The sequence below is a fragment of the Bacillus rossius genome, chromosome 16, assembly GCF_032445375.1.
Source record: "Bacillus rossius redtenbacheri isolate Brsri chromosome 16, Brsri_v3, whole genome shotgun sequence".
Lineage (NCBI taxonomy): Eukaryota > Metazoa > Arthropoda > Insecta > Phasmatodea > Bacillidae > Bacillus > Bacillus rossius.
In genome coordinates, this window is record NC_086343.1 from 4,362,344 (window position 1) to 4,382,279 (window position 19,936).

Here is a 19,936-nt window from a genome sequence, read left to right on the forward strand (position 1 = left end):
CAATTAAATTGTAGATTTCATTTCACTCCTTCTTTGTATCCATACAAAATAGTGATAATTCAATAAAAAATGATTCAATTTTATTCTTAAAAGTATGCAATCATTTCATCAATGTTTTGTTATGAAGTCACGTTAAACTATCGTCAGTAAACCGACTTTACAGACAACCAATTCTTTTTTTTTTTTTTTTGCGAAAAGATCTGATCGCTCATCAGACTGCAACAAGGTATACAAGGTATTGTTCCCTTGTGATTGGCGGCCGTCTGCGAGAGAAGCCGTTGCCCTGTTTTTGGCCGGGCCAAACAGGACGTGTTTTCCTGCGCGACTGGACGGCTGTGATTGGCGCACTGACAGTATACGTGTGCCTGGAATAAAACCCAGCCAACCGCGAAACACATCAGGCTATGGTTAAAAAAAAAATTGAAACACATCTGGTCTGGAAAGAAATCTTCTCGCGAAAAATACGTGGACCTACCGATCATGATCTTTAGGTGATTACAGTATATGCATCAAACGAAGAAATAACTACATACAAACGCATGGTTATTAGCTCCAGGTAACTGGATAGATACTCGTAAAAACTAACATAGATTCTAAAATTTCATAGTTCTATGGTACGTTGTCAACAGTGGACGTGGAAGGGAAGAAACTAGATTTAATGCCTTTTTTTTTTAATATACTTGTTGGTACAAGATGGTCCTCGTGTTCATCAGTACGTACCAGGTGGCAGTAAATTTAATAAACCTGTACTGTGTGAAAATCATCAACGGTGAATACCTGTTCCACCTGAAAATCTTCAACGGTGAACACATGTTCCAACTGAAAATCTTCAACGGTGAACACCTGTTCCACCTGAAAATCTTCAACGGTGAATACCCGTGCCACCTGAAAATCTTCAAGAATGAACACCTGTTCCACCTAAAAATTTTCTACAGTAAACACCTGTTACACCTGAAAATTTTCAACAGTAAACACCTGTTACACCTGAAAATTTTCAACAGTGAACACCTGTTCCACGAAAACGCACTGGAAGTATTAATCAAACCCGCTTTTTAACGCCTGCCTCAACGAAATTGAAACACTGAACACGATTTCAAATACGTTCCGATTAGCTGGAACGCACCATGGGTGTTTGTTCGGCGTGTGGATGCTGATGTCTTGCCCTGTGATTGTGATTGTGATTGTGATTGTGATTGTGCTTGTGCTTGCAGATCGCGTGGCCCCCTTCCTCTGGACGATGAGCAGTTGAACGCGCCTCGACCGTAAGTCTCTCATCTCTCTCTTTTTCTCTCTCACACACACGCTCTCTCCCGTTCTTTCTCGTTCTTTCTCTCTTTCTCTCTCTTTCTCTTCCTCTTTCTCTCTCTTTCTCTCTCTTTCTCTCTCTTTCTCTCTCTTTCTCTTCCTCTTTCTCTCTTTCTCTCTCTCTCTCTCTCTCTCTCTCTTTTCCTTTCCTCCTGCATGCTCTGTGTCCGGAAAGTAAATAACTGCATGACATTTTTACACACAGAGATATATGTGTAACGTGTAAGAGGATTTTCCGGAGAACATTTTCTGGAATACTGTACACATCCCACTTTTTCAGGAATTTTTTTTTTCCAATCACCAGCATAATTTAAGATAAGTTGATGTATGTTATACAATAATTTCTGTTCTCTGCAGATTGGAAGGTACTGTTTAAACAATTGTTTGTTCCTGTAAGTTGGTAGAGGTTAGAGTGGGTCCTACCCAACTTTCAGATGTTTCAGATGTGGTAAAGAAGGACAATATATTTTTTTTTAAATTTATTTTGTTTTGCATGTATAAAAATGCCAGTAAACATTTATTTCTGTGTTTCTGTGGAAGTATAACTAGGAAAATTTTACTGTAAATTACCAGAAAGTTTTTCCCAAAAACACTTTTCCAGAAACCTGAAATCTCAAAAAAAAAAAAAAAAATGTAAAAAAAACTTTAAAAAAGGAGGTGGAATGAGCTATACGTCTTGTTGACAGTGAGGTCATTATGCAGTGACACTCAAAACGAAACACGAAACGGAACATGGATATCAAGAAAGAAGTTGCTAAGCTGGTTGTTTTCTTATTTTGCTGATGTTAGATTTTTAAATATTTTTTTTTGAGGAAAAAGTTTAAAAAGTAGGACTATAGAAGTAAATTTGTAGGCGTTTAATACCCGTGGAAGCGTTAGGCATGGTCTCACAAGCCTTATTGAATTTTTTTGTGGTCCTTATTTTATTTGGTCCTTATTTTAACTCGATATTTCTCTTTCATTTGTGGTTAAGCCACAAATATTTTCATCGAATATTCACTTAGGTTAACAACATGGCTGTAAAAAAGATGTGATAATCACGAAGACTTGCGCGTATTTTTACATCCTTGGTATTTTAACTACATGAATATCTGTTGAAAACATGTGTGGCATATCAACATACAAGTGAGGTATCGAGTTAAAGTTTTAGAAATAGCCCCTAAATAAATGCAATGACAGAATAAACGGGAAAAAATTTTCAACTTGGCTTGTGTAACCGAGTATTTGCGGTGATAGACCTCAACGCTGTTAGTCAGGCAAGAACTTTAATGATGAATGTTTGCGTAAATATTGGACAAATGAAAGATGACATGTAGCTTACATCTGATGACAAATTCGGCTACAGAACATAAGGCGGGTGTTCTAAGACACAAAAAAAAAGTTTAGGTGTTGCGTGTGCTACACATGTACTTTAACTGTATCCTAGTTCACGGTGTGACACGGCCTTATTTTTAGGGAACGGATTTTGGTGTCCTATCCGTTGCTCAAATTCCGTGCATGCGCAGAGCTCACTTTGTCGTTGATTTCGTCCAGATCACGGTCATGTATACAGGTCTGGCAACTTACTTTCATTCTCCGTCCGCCTAGTGAAGCTTACGGCAACCTGCGAACTAACGGCGCTAGTAATAGTTTAACCCATCATTAACATAGGATTAAATGGAAGTTCATATAAAAGTAGGTACCTATATTAAAAAAAAATTTTGTACGCGTTGTAGGGTAACTTGTAACTTTGTCACAATGGTCAGTTAAAGTTTTAATCTAACAAATATAATATCTAAGGGATATATATAGAGACCGGAAAAATTCGCGAGTTCATTTCGCGATAGGCTAAAATACAAACAGTTATACATTTATGCAGCCTCTGTTATTGGCTCACAAATCACCTAGATGACTCTGGGCCAATGAGAAACACCCAACCAAAGCTGTATCGAATCACAGGCTGCTACGTTGGGACGTCTCACAAGACAGCAGCCAATGAGTGGGTGGCATTTGACCGAGTGTACGTAGAACTATGGAGTTCATCCTGCAGGCCATTGAACCCGCGAATTTTTTCCGGTACCTAGATATATATTGTTTAATTGTTAAGACAACGTCGTGGTGTAGTGGTTAAATGCGTTCCTGGAGGTCAGCGAAACCGCGAATTTTTCAGGTCCCTAGGAATAAGAGTTAGCGGGGTAGACCAGGTCATAAGGAAAGGGGGTTGTAGTTGGTCAGATGGGGCGCGGCTGGAAAATCCTCGCTGAGTCAGACCCGGTTCCTGTTCTGACGTAGCCTTCGTTTGGTTTCGATTGTCACGTGGGGAGAGGGGTGGGGTAGGCATGCTTAGTCACGTCTCTCTCGGCCGCTGTTCCGCCGATGTGTACGAGCCTGGGTTCACACGAGCACGCCTGGAGGCTGCTTCACACGGCGTTGCACAAGGGTTGCCAGGAATATACTACCCGGCTGGATATTACTTTGTGTGCCATTTTTTAGAGACCGGAAAATTTCGCGAATTCATTTCGCGATAGGCTAAAATACAAACAGTTATACCTCAATGCTGCCTCTGCTCACCTGGATGACTCTGGGCCAATGAGAAACATCCCGACCAAAGCTTTATCGAATTACAGGCTGCTACGTTGGGACGTCTCACAATACAACAGCAAATGAGTGGGTGGCATTTGACCGAGTGTACGTAGAACTGCGGAGTTCATCCTGGAGGTCATTGAACCCGCGATTTTTTCCGGTCCTTAGCCATCTTTAATCATAAGTAGGGACCTGAAAAATTTCGCGGTTTCGATGACCTCCAGGATAGTCTACACAGTCCTCTGTACACTCGGGGCAAATAACGGCCAGTTCGTTGGCTGCTGACTTGTGAGTCGTCTCAACTGGTATTGCCCCGTGATTCGTCACTTCTTTGGTTGAGGAGTTTCTCATTGGCCCGGAGTCGCCCCAGACGAACAGTGAGCTAATAGCAAGAGCAGCTTAAAGGTATATACGTGTATGAATTTCAGACTATCGCGAAATGAATCTGCGAATTTTTCCGGTCTCTAATCATACGTTTTAAATGATTACTATTTGCTGACCATAAATTATTTTCTGTTGACAGTATTGTTACAGTTGTTATTCAACTAATATGTATGCTAAACAACAATTATTATTTCAAAGGAGAAATTAATTGTAACAGTCGGTCACTATCAGTAATAAGTAGAGACCTGCAAAATTCGCGGATTCATTTGGTGATAGGCTAGAATTCAAACACATATACCTCTTAGATAAAGTTTGCTATTGGCTTACTGTTCATCTGGACGAATCTCAACCAGTTATAAACCCTCAACCAAAGAAGGATCGAATCACAGACAAACCAGCTGAGACGACTTACAAGTCGGCAGGCAATGAACCTGCGTTATTTGCCCGAGTGTACAGGGGTATGTGCAGTCTATCCTGAAGGCCATCGAAACCTCGTATTTTGCAGGTCTCTAGTAATAAGCCTTTACATAAGTTACGTATTATGCTTAAATTAGTAAAACTTTTAGTATTATATTATGGGAAACCTACGGCTCACATTTCCGAAGTTTTTCGAAGATTGCTAAATAACAAGTATAACTTCGCAGTGACTCGTAATCAAAACACAACCTCTGCTGTTATAAACATAGTGGTTTCATAGTATGTTGTTATTTACTTTCACTTCATAAATGGGGCAATAATTCAGTAGTGTTGAAGCGTTGACATGTTAATAGGCTACAATACGTGTTTACGACACTTGTTGAAGCACTTCTGTTGATTAATTATCCACTTTTTTTTTATTGTCTACTCACTGCTCTTTAAATAGCTAATTGACTTTTGTGATCGCATGTGTTCTGTTTTTTCTTTCTTCCCCCCCCCCCCTTATAGCCTTCTCTCTTGTTCGTATCGTGTATGCAGAAAGGAAGGGAGAAGGAATGGAGACCGATAATTAATGGAAACCGGAATCCCTGCGTAATGTGAAAGGAATTCGCGCAATCACCCTAGTTAAGGACTTCGATTACTTGCAGGGAGGCTAGCCCTCGCTTCATAAGTCAGGGTTTGTGCAAGGGCAAAAATGTAAGGGGGGGGGGGGGGGGTGTATTCGAGAGAATCTTCGCTTTTCTAATATCGTATCCAATAATTTCGCCACATTTTACTAATTGCCTTTGAAATTAAAATTAAAAAATGCTCATTTTTCATTGGAGTAATAACAATAATTAACTTTAGGAGCTTACAAAACATATAGTGTGAATTTAAAAACACCAATATTTGTGCGTAAGTTCCAGGGAAGAATCCGTTAGTTTTTTTGTAAATGTGAATTGGCGCAAAAAAAAAAAAAGATACGTGTTTTTGATCGGTTGGGAATTTATAAAAGATTCGGATAAGTTGGGGGAAGAGTATAGGGAATTCAGTTTGTAGGTTTCTTTTTTTTTTTTTCGTTCATTTTGAACCCAGATCGCAAACACATCCCTACTTAACTTGTGGAAGGGGGCCACAGTGGGGTCACATAGCTAACCGCTAAGTTACGCCCGCTAAGTCAAGGTTGTACCCTCTCACCTCCCCAAACGGTTAGAGAAGAAGGGGGGTGGGAGGGGGGAAAAACTGGTAGTTGCGATGCTTGCACACTGCTCCCCATCCCGTTTTTGTTTTTGTTGTTGCTGCTGGGAGCTATGTCGACTACAGAATCATTCTATTTCCAGAACGAAAAGTTAAACTATTAAGTGAAACGGGTTCGATGAAAGCGAAAAATACCTTTTTTTAAAATAAAAAAAAACTTAAAACATCGGCTTGGATCTGATTTTCGACAAGGAATTTTTTTACAAATACTGCTTATTTTGTTAAAATTCATTAAACAGTTAATATCATAACGTTTGACTTTGTCTCTATTAACTTTTGGTTCGCGACATCCGACACAGATGGCAGTTCCGTGGTTTCACATTTCCGTTTCATGCGACTATTTATTCCCACCAGATGACGTAAGCTTATAACGCGAGCTCAGATGTCGCACATCAAAAACTGTAGAGATAACAATCAAATAATCTACTTCTTTACTTGATAATGATTTTTTTTTAAAGATGTGAGAAATGAATTGAAATAAAATAGTATTTTTGAAGTGAAAACTTCTATGGGAAGGTTTGTATAGGGAGTAAATTCATGTAAGTCGTCATCGACATGGTCATGTGACGTGTTAACGTTAACACTATATCTGTTCCTATTAGTATAACTTATAGAAGTAACTATTTATAACATTAATAATAGAATTAAGAATATAAAAATATAATTTGAAATAAGAAATACTAAATTTGTAAAATATAATTGTGTAACATTAGAAAATATTTATTTTATATAAAATCAGAGACTTTTACGCAGTTTTTACGAAAAAAAAAAATTATCACACAACAAATTTGTTTTATCACGTTAGTAAAATATCTCCTAAATTACTATAAAATAGGCATTACATAGTAATTGTAGGTATTAAAAAAATAATGATCTTAATTTTTAGGTTATATTGCTACAAAGACTCCGTTTTCTTCGTTATTCAAACAATACACACACACATACACACACACACACACACACACACACACACATATATATATATATATATATATATATATATATATATATATATATATATATTCGAGAATATTAATATATTTTATACTCACTTTTTACTGCACAATAATCATAAACTGAAGATAAAAAAATGAAGGAAAAAAAAACACAATTTAAACACTAAATATCAACTTTTTGTTTATAGTTTTAAGTTTTCACTTCTGTCCGTCCGTACTCGGTCTCGACTTCTGTGACGGAGTGACTCGGTAATTTCGGGAGGTCTTACGACCGTTAAATTATACCTTTAAATATATATATTTTTTCTTTTCGTTCCTTTTTTTGTCTTTCGTGCTCGGAAAGAAGTGCGCGTGTGCAAAAAAAAAAAGGAAGGGCCGTGGAATGTTGGCAACGCTGCCGCCTGCAGGTAGGCGTGGTGGGGGGAGTTTGTGGAAGAAGGGAGGGGCGGGTGGTGGGGGGAAGCCGGCGGCGATTAATCACGGGAAGACGTCCTGCGTCTCTCTCTCTCTCTCTCTCTCTCTCTCTCTCTCTCTCGTCCGCCGTCTCTCTCTCCAGCAGCGCCGCTGCGCCAATCAATACGTGAACCACGCCGCGCGGACCGCGGACCTCCCTGGGCGCAGAGCGCTGGGAGTGGCGAGTTCTTTCCCCCGACTGTACGTCAAAAACCCCCGCCCACCCGGGCACACACGCGGTGCGCAGGGCTTCAGGGAAAAACAGCGCGATTACAAAACCACTCAAGACATCCGAGCGGGGGTCTGCTCACGAAAAGCATTTAAGAGTTCACCTAGGGCCGAAAAGTACTTCTGATTTCGTATTCAGTTTTTTAAACTGTATTTTTACACGAGTTAAAAAATGGCCGAAACGCGTGTTTTCAGAGTAATTTTTAGACGTGAAACCGCCGGGACAGATTCTTGAAAGCACTTAAAGGGACTTGCATTACACCTGTATCTTCATTCCTCGGCCGTATAATGTCACGGTCGCCGCTCATGCGCACTGGGAGAAGACTGCGCGCCAGTCCAGAGGAGACACCGCGCTAGAAGCACCAGCGAGCGTCGCGCTTATCATCCCGCCTCGCTGACACAGGTACACCCCTGACGAGGCGGGCCATGTTAATTTTTTCTCTCTCTCTCTCTTTCATTTGACTTCCCGGGCGCACACAAGCCGTGAAAGATTTATTAGAAACCACGCAATTTGAAAACTGCACAAGGTCAGTGTGGTGTCTGTTTACGAAGAGCATTTAAGAATGAGCTGAGGGCGGATAGGCGGTTCTATTCCCGTATTTCGTTTTTAACAGTATTTTTAGAAGACTGAAATTGGCTAAATAATTTTTACACATGAAACAGCCGGTACACATTTTTGAAAGAACTCAATTTTTTCCATCGTACAATGCTATTGTCACCGCTCGGTTCTCATATTGTTGCCCTGTGCACGTCGACAAGACTGCGTTTAAGGCGATACTGCGCTAGAAGAGCCAGAGAGAGTCGCACTTATCACCCCGCCTCACTAACACAAATACACCTCTAACGAGGCGGACCCCTTAAGGTCTATTTCTGTCAGTTCAACACTCTTACCTTCTTGACATTTGATGTGGTCGCTAATATATTTCAACAGATATTCACTAAGTGTAATATAACGGTTGTAAGTGTTCGCATAGACGATGATAATTACTAGAGACCGGAAAAATTCGCGAGTTCTCATTTCGCGATAGGCTAAAATACAAATAGTTATACCTCTATGCAGCCTCTGTTATTGGCTCACAGATCACCTAGATGACTCTGGGCCAATGAGAAACACTCAACCAAAGCTGTATCGAATCACAGGCTGCTACGTTGGAATGTCTCACAAGACAGCAGCCAATGAGTGGGTGGCATTTGACCGAGTGTACGTAGAACTATGGAGTTCATCCTGCAGGTCATTGAACCCGCGAATTTTTCCTGTCCCTAATAATTACGAACACTTGCGATGAATTCCTGTTGAGAATATTTGGGAACGAACAAAAAAAATCAAGGACGGTATAGTGTAAGAATTTCAGATAGGTCCCTTAAGTATTAACGAGAAGAAAAATCAACATGGTGTACGAGACCTCACCTTAAGTGTGTTCTTGAAGCAGAACCATGATTATTTAGTGGGTTCATAGGAATGCTCAATACTAATATTATGCATGGTTATTTTATAATTTTTATCGAAATATATTATATGTATGGTTTAATTATTAGTTAATCACTTGATCAGTTCAAACATTACAAACATTAAAAGATTTTGTGTTATTTTTATCCTGTATTTTATAAAATGAGCGTAATAATACAGCTTCGCCGAGAACAATATTCGCTTTTATATTTGACTTCGCGAATGTTTTGAACATTTCGATATGATATTCGCTTCGCAATAAAAAAAATTAGTTTTTTTAACTGTCCAAACCATCAATGGTATGTTCATGACGTTGTTTTAAAAGCGTCTTCCGAAAAGAAAAAGAATTACTCTCAGAATACATTCGCACGAGTGCATACTATCTTGGCGCAGATCAGCTTGGAAAATTATTCACGTCTATTTATCGTACGTAAGGCTCTGTAATGTTTCTCCTAGTACGGTAAAACGGTTCAGACAACTTGAATAGTTTACTAGTACCATCGAAATGACACGCGCCAAACAAATTTTTTACGCGTACCATGAAAATGGCATGCGTGCTATTATAATCGTACGCGTACCATGAAATCGGCACGCGTGCGATTATAATAGTACGCGTGCCATGGAGTTGGCACCTGTGCAATTATGATAGTACGCTTGCCATGAATTCGCCACTTGTGCTATTATAATAGTACGAGTGCCATGTCAATGGTAATGGTACATGTGCGATTGTAATAGTACGCGTGCCATTAAAATGGTACGCGTGCGATTATAATAGTACGCGTGCCATTAAAATGGCATGCGTGCGATTATAATAGTACGCGTGCCACGAAGTGCGCGGCGGAAGTCGGCCCCGACGCGTGCGAGCGTCACGTGACCCCCGCGGAGCGCCCGCCGTTATTTCCGGACGCCTCGGCGCGCGCCGCTTCCCCTTATAGCCCCCCCTCCTGCTCCTTGTCACCCCTCCAGCCCCCGGGCCAACCGCACACACGCGCGGGGGTCGCGCTGCGCTCAACGTGCGGGGTCAAATTTTTTTTTTAAACAGTTTGCCAGAATAATATATATTTCCCCGTATATCTACATTTATTTATTTAGCAGATAACCACGTTGCTGCCTTATGCCGGGAGGCTTAGCGTGGCGGAGGTAACACTCTTGCGGTCATGCAGCTTGTAGCTACTCAAATTTGACAGTTTTAAAAAAAAAAGTAGTATTACCATTGGTCTATACGCTTTAGGCGCGTTATGAGGGTAAAAAAAGAAAGAAATAGAAGATGAGAGTTAATTTTTACGATTCGCTCGCAAATGCCAAGAAAAATTTTTACGGGAAGAATAAAAAAGCTGTCATACAAATTAAAATTATTTATGTGCTTTTAAATAATACGCTTTAGAGATTGCTATTTAATACTGGTCCATATAATTAAAAACATTTATTTATTGTGAATATTTGTGATAGGAAAAGTGTTTATGAATTTTTCGTAGTGTATTTTAGAGTGTATTTACATAGGCCAGGTAATGTCCTCGTATGTATAATTAATTTGCATTATAAATCACCCATTATTACATTATTATTACTATTTAATAAATAATTACAATTCAGCATATTTATTTACTTTCATTGTTAAATAATACTTATCTTGATTATTTTACGGCATTAAATAATTAATTTTATTCACGTGTTTATATTAATATCGAATGCTGAGTTTTATTTAATTTTTTAATTTCATTTAATTTTTACAATCTTATATATCACTTCTATTAATTTCTATTAATTATTTGCACAGAAGATTTTCTCGCACGGTGGTTGGCCGGTTCTTGCACGCTCGGCTCAGGCGGAACGGGACAATGAGTCATGCTTTTCCGTGCGTGCAGCCGGCGCTCATCGATTTATAAGACGTTATCACGACAAAAATAAAGTTATCCCGTTTTGATTTTAGCCTACGGCGGGCCAAGGAGAAATAATTCTTTTTCCCCGTTACCGTGTTTTCACAGAAGAATAAAATATTCATGCAAATTCGCCACGAGATTCTTCCTTTTTTTAAAGAAAAGATTTTTCGTTGAAAAAAAACTATTTTTTGTAAACTTTGTGTGTTGATATGCACTTACCTATTGTGTTTGTTTTCTCTCTTAGAATTGTTGTTAATTGAAGAGTTAGCCGGCACTGCGTTATAAAGTTGTTACAGGAACTGTCATTCCTGAAACTTTTCAAGTTTTTGAAGAACGGTGAAGGTAATGTAAATAAACACGATTTTGTTTTGTTGCCTAACAATGCCACTTTGACAGGCGCGTTCGAGAAAAAAAAGCGTGTTTGCAAATTTATGGGTTAGGTGGAGAGAAAATAAAATATTACCCACGTTATGCTGGTGAAATTCGTGAAAATTTTTGTCGGAGGGTATTCTCTGTTTTATAAGCGACTTCGTGACTAAAATAAAAAAGTCAATATAACCTAAAACTGTCTTTGGGTCTCAGTACCATAATTCACAGCTTATGCGACCGTTTTAATTGCTGAAAATGTAGAAAATGTCTAACTGACCTGGATTAGGTTCGCTTTGATTTATCAGCGGGATTTTGTAAAATTTAATAAAGTACATTTTTAGACTCGTTCAAAGCTTAGTGGTAAACGGATTATGAGCCTCATGTTTTAAAAACCGTAACGTCTAATTTAGTATAAACCTGTGATTTTTATCTCTCTCATAACTGTTTCCAGTTTATTAAACATCGCAGTGAATTGCTGATTCTGGCAAAATAATCACGATAACTGTAATGCTTGCCATTGAAAAAGTAACCGAAATAAACATCGTAGGTACGTACAACTGTAGAACTGTTCAGTAGAATCAACAAGAGAGCTAAGAAATAGTCCAACCAGGTTATGAATGAAAAGGAATGCATAGAAGACACCCAACGACATTTGTTTCATATGCCGAGCATGGCACAATAAGGGATAGCCTACAGTCCACAACATGGTCTTAGAAGGGGAGGTCTGGGCAGTGGCCTATCTGTTAATGCTTTCTTTTTGACCACCTTAGTGACTGCATTAGTTCTTTGAATCTCCGTCAAGCGCCACCTATGCTTCAGCCCGGACTTATAATTGTGGAGATATGAAGAAGTCATAATTATTTTAAAATTATTTGTTATTACAATGAGATTTATAAATGTAGACTCTTCGTATGCTATTTAACTATAATAAAATAGTTTTTTACAATTATAAAGACATGTTCTGTTTATTATGAATACATTTTCGGTAAAGTAATATGCTGACTTGTTGATTATGATAATTCTTACAATGTGTTTTTGCATTCTAAAAATGAGTTTATAACATCATTCATTAAAAAAATGCCTAACCGGTGTGTTGCGCCCGGTTGTAAAAGTAAACTATGATAGCTGCAAATAAAAATGCAGTATGTTTGCTGCACCAAAGGAAGAGGAACGTAGACTTTTGTGACAGAAGGCAATTCCGAGAAAGGACTTCGTTTTAAAACCGTTGCATTATTTGTGGGGAAAAAAAAAAATTCACGAAGAAAGACATTGTTCGGAAGATTACCCACAAAGATCAATCGGGCAAAATAATAGCTCAGGTAAATGAGTCCAGATCAGTGGCGTAGTCAGGATTTGTGTATGGGGGGGGGGGGGGTGTTAAGAAGCATGCGCCCCCCCCCCCCAATTAAATCGGGGGGGGGGGGGGTCCGGGGGTCCTCCCCCGGGAAAATTTGTATTTTAAGGTGTAAAATAGTGTTATTTTAGCAGTTTTCGGTACTTAAATTTAAATATTGTAATGGTAAATATTTTACTAATTTTTAATATGAATTTTGTTTGAGTGATTAATAAGAAATTAATTAATTATTTGGTGCTAAGGGGGGGGGGGGTGTTTGAACCCCTTAACACCCTCCCCCCCCCCTGGCTACGCCACTGGTCCAGATGAAGTCCACTAATTTATAGCAAATAAGCGACAGCGACCGGCGGAGGGATACAACTGTCAGGCCAGGCCACGCGCGAGAAGGCATGGGCAAGGCACAGCTCTAACGCACAAGGCTCGCAGGCTTGGCTCACAGCGTTACAGCTTTGAATATACATACTGTATAGAAGTCGCCAGCCCAGGTTAAAATTTCTAATACGGTTTTGAGGTAGTTGGTTAGTTCACCGCCGCAATCGCCACCGTCTCTAAGGGCATCGACTCGTGGTGGTCCCTAGTGTCGAACTCTTCAAACACCCCTTCCCCCCTCCAGTTGAACGACCTTGAGCTGCGGTGAATGATGGGTGGTGTGGTGCGGGGAATGACCAGTCTTGGGGAATGACAGCGGGCGACAGCGCTGCGCTCTAACGTGTAAATAACAACTAAGACGATGCAGGGCGTTACGGCAGCGCACTGCGGCGGCGAAGTTCCCAAGCTGCTCGTCATACGCTCCTGAAAAACGTAGAGTAAATCCTATCCACTCGCGACTTCTATACAGTATGTATATTCAAAGGTCACAGCCAGACAGCGAGTCGCACGGGCTAACACCTTCCGTGGCTGGCGGGGAGAGAAGATTTACAAGCGCGGAGGTCTGGTGCGTGCGTTGTTTAGTGATGCAGATCTGCAGGATTCGCAAGGGGGGGGGGGGGGGGGGGTGGAGTCCGCAGAAATCCGTTGTGGTGGAGAAGAGTTTGTGCGCGTGACATCCAGGGTTTTACCCGACTCCGTCAAACTCTGAACATGGTGCTTGTTCGTTGTAGTTCCCCAAAGCTCGGAAACGTAACAAATGTTAACCAAAGAGACCGAATTTCACCGTTACGAAATATGAATTATTATTATTTTTTTATTTATCTTCGAGATAACACACATACCGTAGAGACCTCTAAAAAATTCGCGGTTTAATTTCGTGAAAAGCTACAATTCAAATAATTATACCTTAGTGCTGCTTCTGCCGTTGGTTCACTGTTAATCTGGAGTAATGAGGGCCAATTAGTGACCCTGTGTTGAATCACAGGCTACCCAGTCGAGACGACTCACAAATCAACAGCCAATGAACAGTTGGCATTTGCCCGAGTGTGTAGAGGATAGTGGAGTCTATCCTGGAAGTCATTGAACCCGCGAATTTTTCCGGTCTCTACGACATACGATTATACACACACACACACACACACACACACACACATATATATATATATATATATATATATATATATATATATAAGTAACCACGAGTCAATGATAGAACACTAGCAAATTTAGAGCATAAACAAATGAGGCTACCACCACAGCTAAATACCTACTTTGCATGCGAAAACTTGAAAATATACAGAAAAATTATCAATAAAATATGGTTTTGACGTTTACGTCCATCATGATTTTTGCGAGTGCATTTGAAACTGTTCCCCCAAAAGACAAAAATGCAGACACTGGCACTAGGGCCATTGTTGTGGCCACTCCCGGGCAGACATGGCCACTTCTGGGTAGACATGGCCACTTCTGGGTTGTCTCCTTGTCGCAGGTGGCGGGCGGCGGCCATGGATAAGGAGAAGGGAGAGGCGGAGCGTGGCGACAAGGGCCAATCAGAGGCCGGCAGTCTGCTGGACGCGGCCAGCAGCATCTTCGGTGAGTGTCCCGTCACGGGATAGCACCTGCGGTGCGCTTGTTGCGAGCTGTGCCGACATCACATTCAAGAGTTGAATTATAGTTGGGGACACCTGTATCTCGCGAATACATTTCGTGTCAAGGTATTTCACAAAACACCAGGGACGTCGGAACGTTTTCATGAGTGGGGGGGGGGGGGGGGGGGCGAAAAGATGTATCACACTTACCTCAGTCCTAGAGAGGGTTGGGGGGGGGGGGGGGGGTGTCCTCCCCCGGATAAAATTTGAGACTTTCAGATGCAAAATTATGCTATTTAATGAGTTTCCGAACCAAAATATTAAATATACAATTTTCAAGAATTTGATGACGTGGTATATATTAAATATTACTTCGACAGTAGATGTAGTACAATTTAAATAAAATACCATCTAGGAATTTGCAATCATTTAACAGTATATTGACAATCATAAATTTGATTTTCTAATCAATGTGATCACCAATGCAACGTTTGTAACTACTGGTTGAGAAAAATACTACCAGGACCAAAAATTTATTCTGGGAAAAGGAAGGGGGGGGGGGGGGCGAAATGCTACTCTCACCCCTCCCCCATGCATAACAGCACGGGGGCGACTCGCCCCTGCTGCCCCCCTGTTCCGACACCCTGCAAAACACTGTAGCTTTTTCTAAGAGTCATGGCAAATTGTGAGGGTGCAGCAGTGCGGTGACGGCATTCTCATTGGCCCCGTCAAGAGCGGGACGACACCTCTCACCGACCTCAGCCAATAACCACAGGCGAAAAGCTACAGTATTTTGTGAAATACCTTGACACGAAATGTATTCGCGAAATACAGGTGTCCCTAATTATAGATAATTTTTAATAATGTGACTTGTTGACAAAACTCTGATTTTACTTTCTTAATACACCTCATTATTTTGATTCGTAAAACATTTTAGTGTTGAGAAAACCCCTTAACAATTTTTTTTAATGTGTGAATCAATAAATGTTACTCCTTCAGGTTGGAGTCCGTGTTTTTTTTATAAATTTCACTCGTTAAAATATGTTGTGTTTTGCTGCGTATGCCGTATGCGTTGTTACCCGCATTAAATTCTATTAAATTAGATCTACATATTCCCCATATAACCTTCCACAATAAACAGTCTATTTAACATTTTAATTTTTATTTTTTTATTACAAAGTAACTATTTGTTTAGAGCTTCTCTGTACACAATGTCAGCCGTCGTTTTATGTTCTGGTAGCAAAATATATTGGTTTTCTGGAGTTCCATGGGAGAAACACTCTTTTCGCAAATCAATGACCAAAGAGAATGTTTGTCCCTGAGAATTATTAACGGTCACCGCAAACGAAGTTTTGACTGGAAACTGGAGCCGTGTGAAACATATCGGCCAGTCTGTGGGGATCATTGTTACCCTATAGGGATGCGCGTCAGCAACTAAGTTGTCTTTTAAATCTTTTATTAGTAGCATGGTGCCATTGCACGTATTAAGGTGGGCTTACAATTCTTACCGAATATTTAGCAATAGTTCGTGAGGTGGCACAGGCCAGATGGATTCAGTGAATTTAAAAATTCTTGTGAATAGTGTTCTACATCGTCGACATTGCAAACTGTGTCAAACGACTTGTAGTTTTTTTGAATTTGGCCGGGAACTTTTTGTATGATTAGATTTTTGTAATTCATTGACAGTGTCGTTCATATAAGCGGCACTATTGCCCTTGAACACAGCCAATGAAAGTCTCTGTCGAGTAGTTTTTCGAGGTCCGAATATACTGCATCTATAAGATGCTGCAGACCGTGAACTGTCCGACCTAGTGTCTTATTTACTATGATTTCAGCACCGCTAGTGTTCAAGTTTGGATCCTTCTCCAAGGTTGAGTAGTTGTCGTGGAAATCATTATTCGCGTTTCCGCCAAGACAGACACTCACGTTTGTTCGCAAATTTCAGTATTTTTAACGTAACTCCACAAGCGAGATGATTTTAAGCATGCTCTAATTATGTCAGCACGGTTGTGATCTTCATAATGTGGACTAAACCTTGCTGCTTTCGTCTGAGATGTCATTCGTGAGAGTTGCGATTTTCTTGTAGGCATGTTGTAGTTATTATACAGTTACAATACCTATAACTCCACACAAATAACTTGACACAAAACTTTACACAAAACTGTGATAAGATATAAATTAGAACCTAACCTAAATGAGTTTTGAAATTAAAACGATGTGTATGTCATAGATGTACTCGCCCAAGCATTTCACACTGATTAAACTATTCATAGAGATATCCAAAGAGAATACTTCAAAACCCCTCATCTTGTAATATTTCTGTGACTTTTAACATAAAACCAGTCTCTGTAGCTGGAATGTAAAAGTTAGATATATGGTATATTTATACCAAAGAGAATACTTCAAAACCCCTCATCTTGTAATATTTCTTTGACTTTTAACATAAAACCAGTCTCTGTAGCTGGAATGTAAAAGTTAGATATATGGTATATTTATAAAGATAGTAAAGATCAATATTTTTAATATACATTTTATTTCTTATTTCAAAACGTTTAGGCAGTGCATGCCGATAAATCGACCAGACGGGTAGTTTTTTTTCCTGATTCTAATTACAGTTATTGTGTTTTCTTATTGAAAACACGTATTTATCAGAATAAATAAAAAAGTCTATAACACTAGGCGATAATGTAGCTTTCTATTAGTGAAAGAATTGTCAGAATATGATCAGTAGTTTCAGAGATTACCCCTACATCTAATCTTACAAACTTTACCTCCTTATAATATTAGTATAGATAATAAATAGTATGCATAACTAATAAATAATGTGTAGCGCCTAAATGTAAAGGAATCTTGGAGACCTCAGTAAACGTTTGTGTTTAAATACCAGAATTTATGTTTTTTTTGTGACCATGTGTGTTTGAATGTATCATTTGATTCTTGAAGATCCTTTTTAATGGTGCATTCCTACTTGCGTATTTGCGGTGTTCGTAGCTAATACTTGACCAGACATTGTTTTAGACCACCAACGAACACCAACTTACCTAGCAGACTGCCGCCAATTACAAGGAAACAATCCCTAGCGTGGGCATACCTTATTGCAGTCTATCAAATGAGCGATCAGTTATTTTCGCAAAAAAAAAATTTATTTTCAGGCGAATCAATTAACGTTCTGTAATATAGTCCGGCCATGTGCTTAACATGTTAATAAGAGCTTATGTCGCTGACTTGCCCAACGAGGAACTACGTAAATGTCTTCATGAACAAATTCCATAGTTATAATTGTTAAAAAAAAAAAAAAAAAGCCAGTAACGTAAGTAGAATACCATTCTCCTTTGGAAAAAAAAAGTAGGGGGGGGGGGAGAGAACCACTACTTTTTCAGCTGTTTTCTTTCAAATGTTATCATTTTGTTGGCGGGAAAAAAAAAATATTTTTAGGATTGCTTGGGGGGGGGGGGGGGGGTTATAAACTCCCTCCCTCCCAACGGGCATGCCCTTGAAAAATCTACCTGCGAATGGCGCTGTCGGGTGTTTGAAAACAACGTGTGTACAAAAAAAAAACCCTGGATGTCTGATTTCAACTCGTTTCGCGTTTCGTAAAAATTAATTTGACGTTAAAATACGATTTTGTTAATGCTATTTCTTAAAACTTTTCGTTTTGAATGTTCACGAAACCACCCTAAGAGACTGACTGGCACACCTATATGTGCACACGTGACGTTTCTTACATGCTGTTCGAAGACATGTAAGTGGCAATCATATAAATTATATATAGGGCCATGCATATTTCGCGAAAAGATTCCGAGACTAGCTGAAAGTTAAAACACTGTAGCATCGTCTGTGTTTCATGATTGGTTGAATTCTTTCAGGTACATGTCGATTGTTAAAACGCCAATCACAGTAATTCATTGCGGCAGCAAACGCGTCCTGAGTGGCGCTGTCGAAAAAGGCAACTTCTTCTCTCGCAGACGGTCCCCAATCACTAGTAATAAACCGCTGGTACAGGTATACCTTGTTGCAGTCTAATAGGCGTTCAGATTTATTCGCGAAAAATGCCTGCCCCTAATTATATACAATGCTTAAGAGCCAAGGAATTTTCGCGCATTCATTTAGTCGCAAGCCATAATGCAAACCTCCACACTGTCGCACTGTGTTCATGATTGGACCGCAGTTATCTGGACACGCACCTCTACGACCGTGAGCCAACGATGCCCAGCTATAGCCCGTCCCACTCTTAGATTGCAGTACACGGCTTATGGCGCGCGCTGTTGCCAAATCTCTAACACATTACGAATTTCAGGAGATGTGTGTCTTTGTAATTCGAATCTAACAAGAAGAATTTTGAGAAATCATATCGTAATTTATAATAGTTTGTACTATAACACATATAAATTTGTAATAATGCCACTTTTATGTAAATTTCAAATAAAAACTACCTATTGTAGACTAAAATTTCTTATAGTTTTATTTTATGTTCTAAAAATCCCATATATATCACATATTCATGGGCCCGATATATGCCGTATTTTTGGACAAGTCATGTCCAAAATGATAAATAAAATACGGTAATGGAAATTCTCGGTCGAGTAAGTTATGTGAAAAATCCGAACAATTGGGTCGAAATGGGGAATATTTTTTGAAAAACTGAAAAATCGGAACCACTCCCATAATATGAATCCCATCCGTTTTAACGTATGATAACTCGGAGTACCTAATACCAAAAAATGTTTTCTAAATAAATTTTTGATACGACCAGCCATAACTGCATGGGTTCAAATAAAATTTTCACCGGGAAAAAAAACGCAACTGCCTTAGTAGACACCTTATCATATCTGTTTAAATTGTTTGTAAATATCATAATTATTTTCCAAAACTTTGTCTAAAACAATGTTTGATAAGATGCTTGGTGTTGAGAAGGATAGAAAAATAATTCAAAATTTTGTTCCATGATCGCTATTAAATTCCTTCGTATTTATTTAATACATTTTACATATTATGTTCAAGATTTTACCTTAACAGGCGTATTTAGGGTACCATGTCGCTGCATTTCCGTCCTTATGTTGTAAATGGTTCGTTTGGAAGAGCCGGTTGCTTTGGAAGCTTCTTTAATTGAATTGCACACACTCATATTTTTTTTGAAAAATACTAAAATACCTACTTTCAACACAATATTGCACTCCCTCCCGCGTAGCCTACCGATATAATTTCTTTTCGGTGTTCTATCTTCCATATTTAATATGTATGTAATAAAAATAAATGTAGAAAATAAAATCACTTATGTTAATATATAATTTGTCAAAATTATAACTGTAACGAGTCACCAGATACAACGCGTTGCTTCGTCGCGAGACGCGATACTAACTGGCAGGCTGGTTTTCAGAAATACGTGT

The 19,936-nt window shown here is 39.3% G+C and overlaps 1 protein-coding gene across 3 annotated transcripts in view; it reads left to right on the forward strand.

Annotated features, from left to right (window-relative positions):
* LOC134540010 (bromodomain adjacent to zinc finger domain protein 2B-like) overlaps positions 1 to 19,936 on the forward strand; it is a 261,508-nt gene that overhangs the window by 96,976 nt on the left and 144,596 nt on the right. For all 3 annotated transcript variants that reach the window (XM_063382430.1, XM_063382433.1, XM_063382431.1), the window contains exons 2-3: positions 1,212 to 1,262; positions 14,450 to 14,553. In XM_063382430.1, coding sequence (XP_063238500.1) covers positions 14,466 to 14,553 — 88 coding nt within the window. In that variant the 5' untranslated portion in view covers positions 1,212 to 1,262; positions 14,450 to 14,465. The remainder of the gene's footprint in view (positions 1 to 1,211; positions 1,263 to 14,449; positions 14,554 to 19,936) is intronic.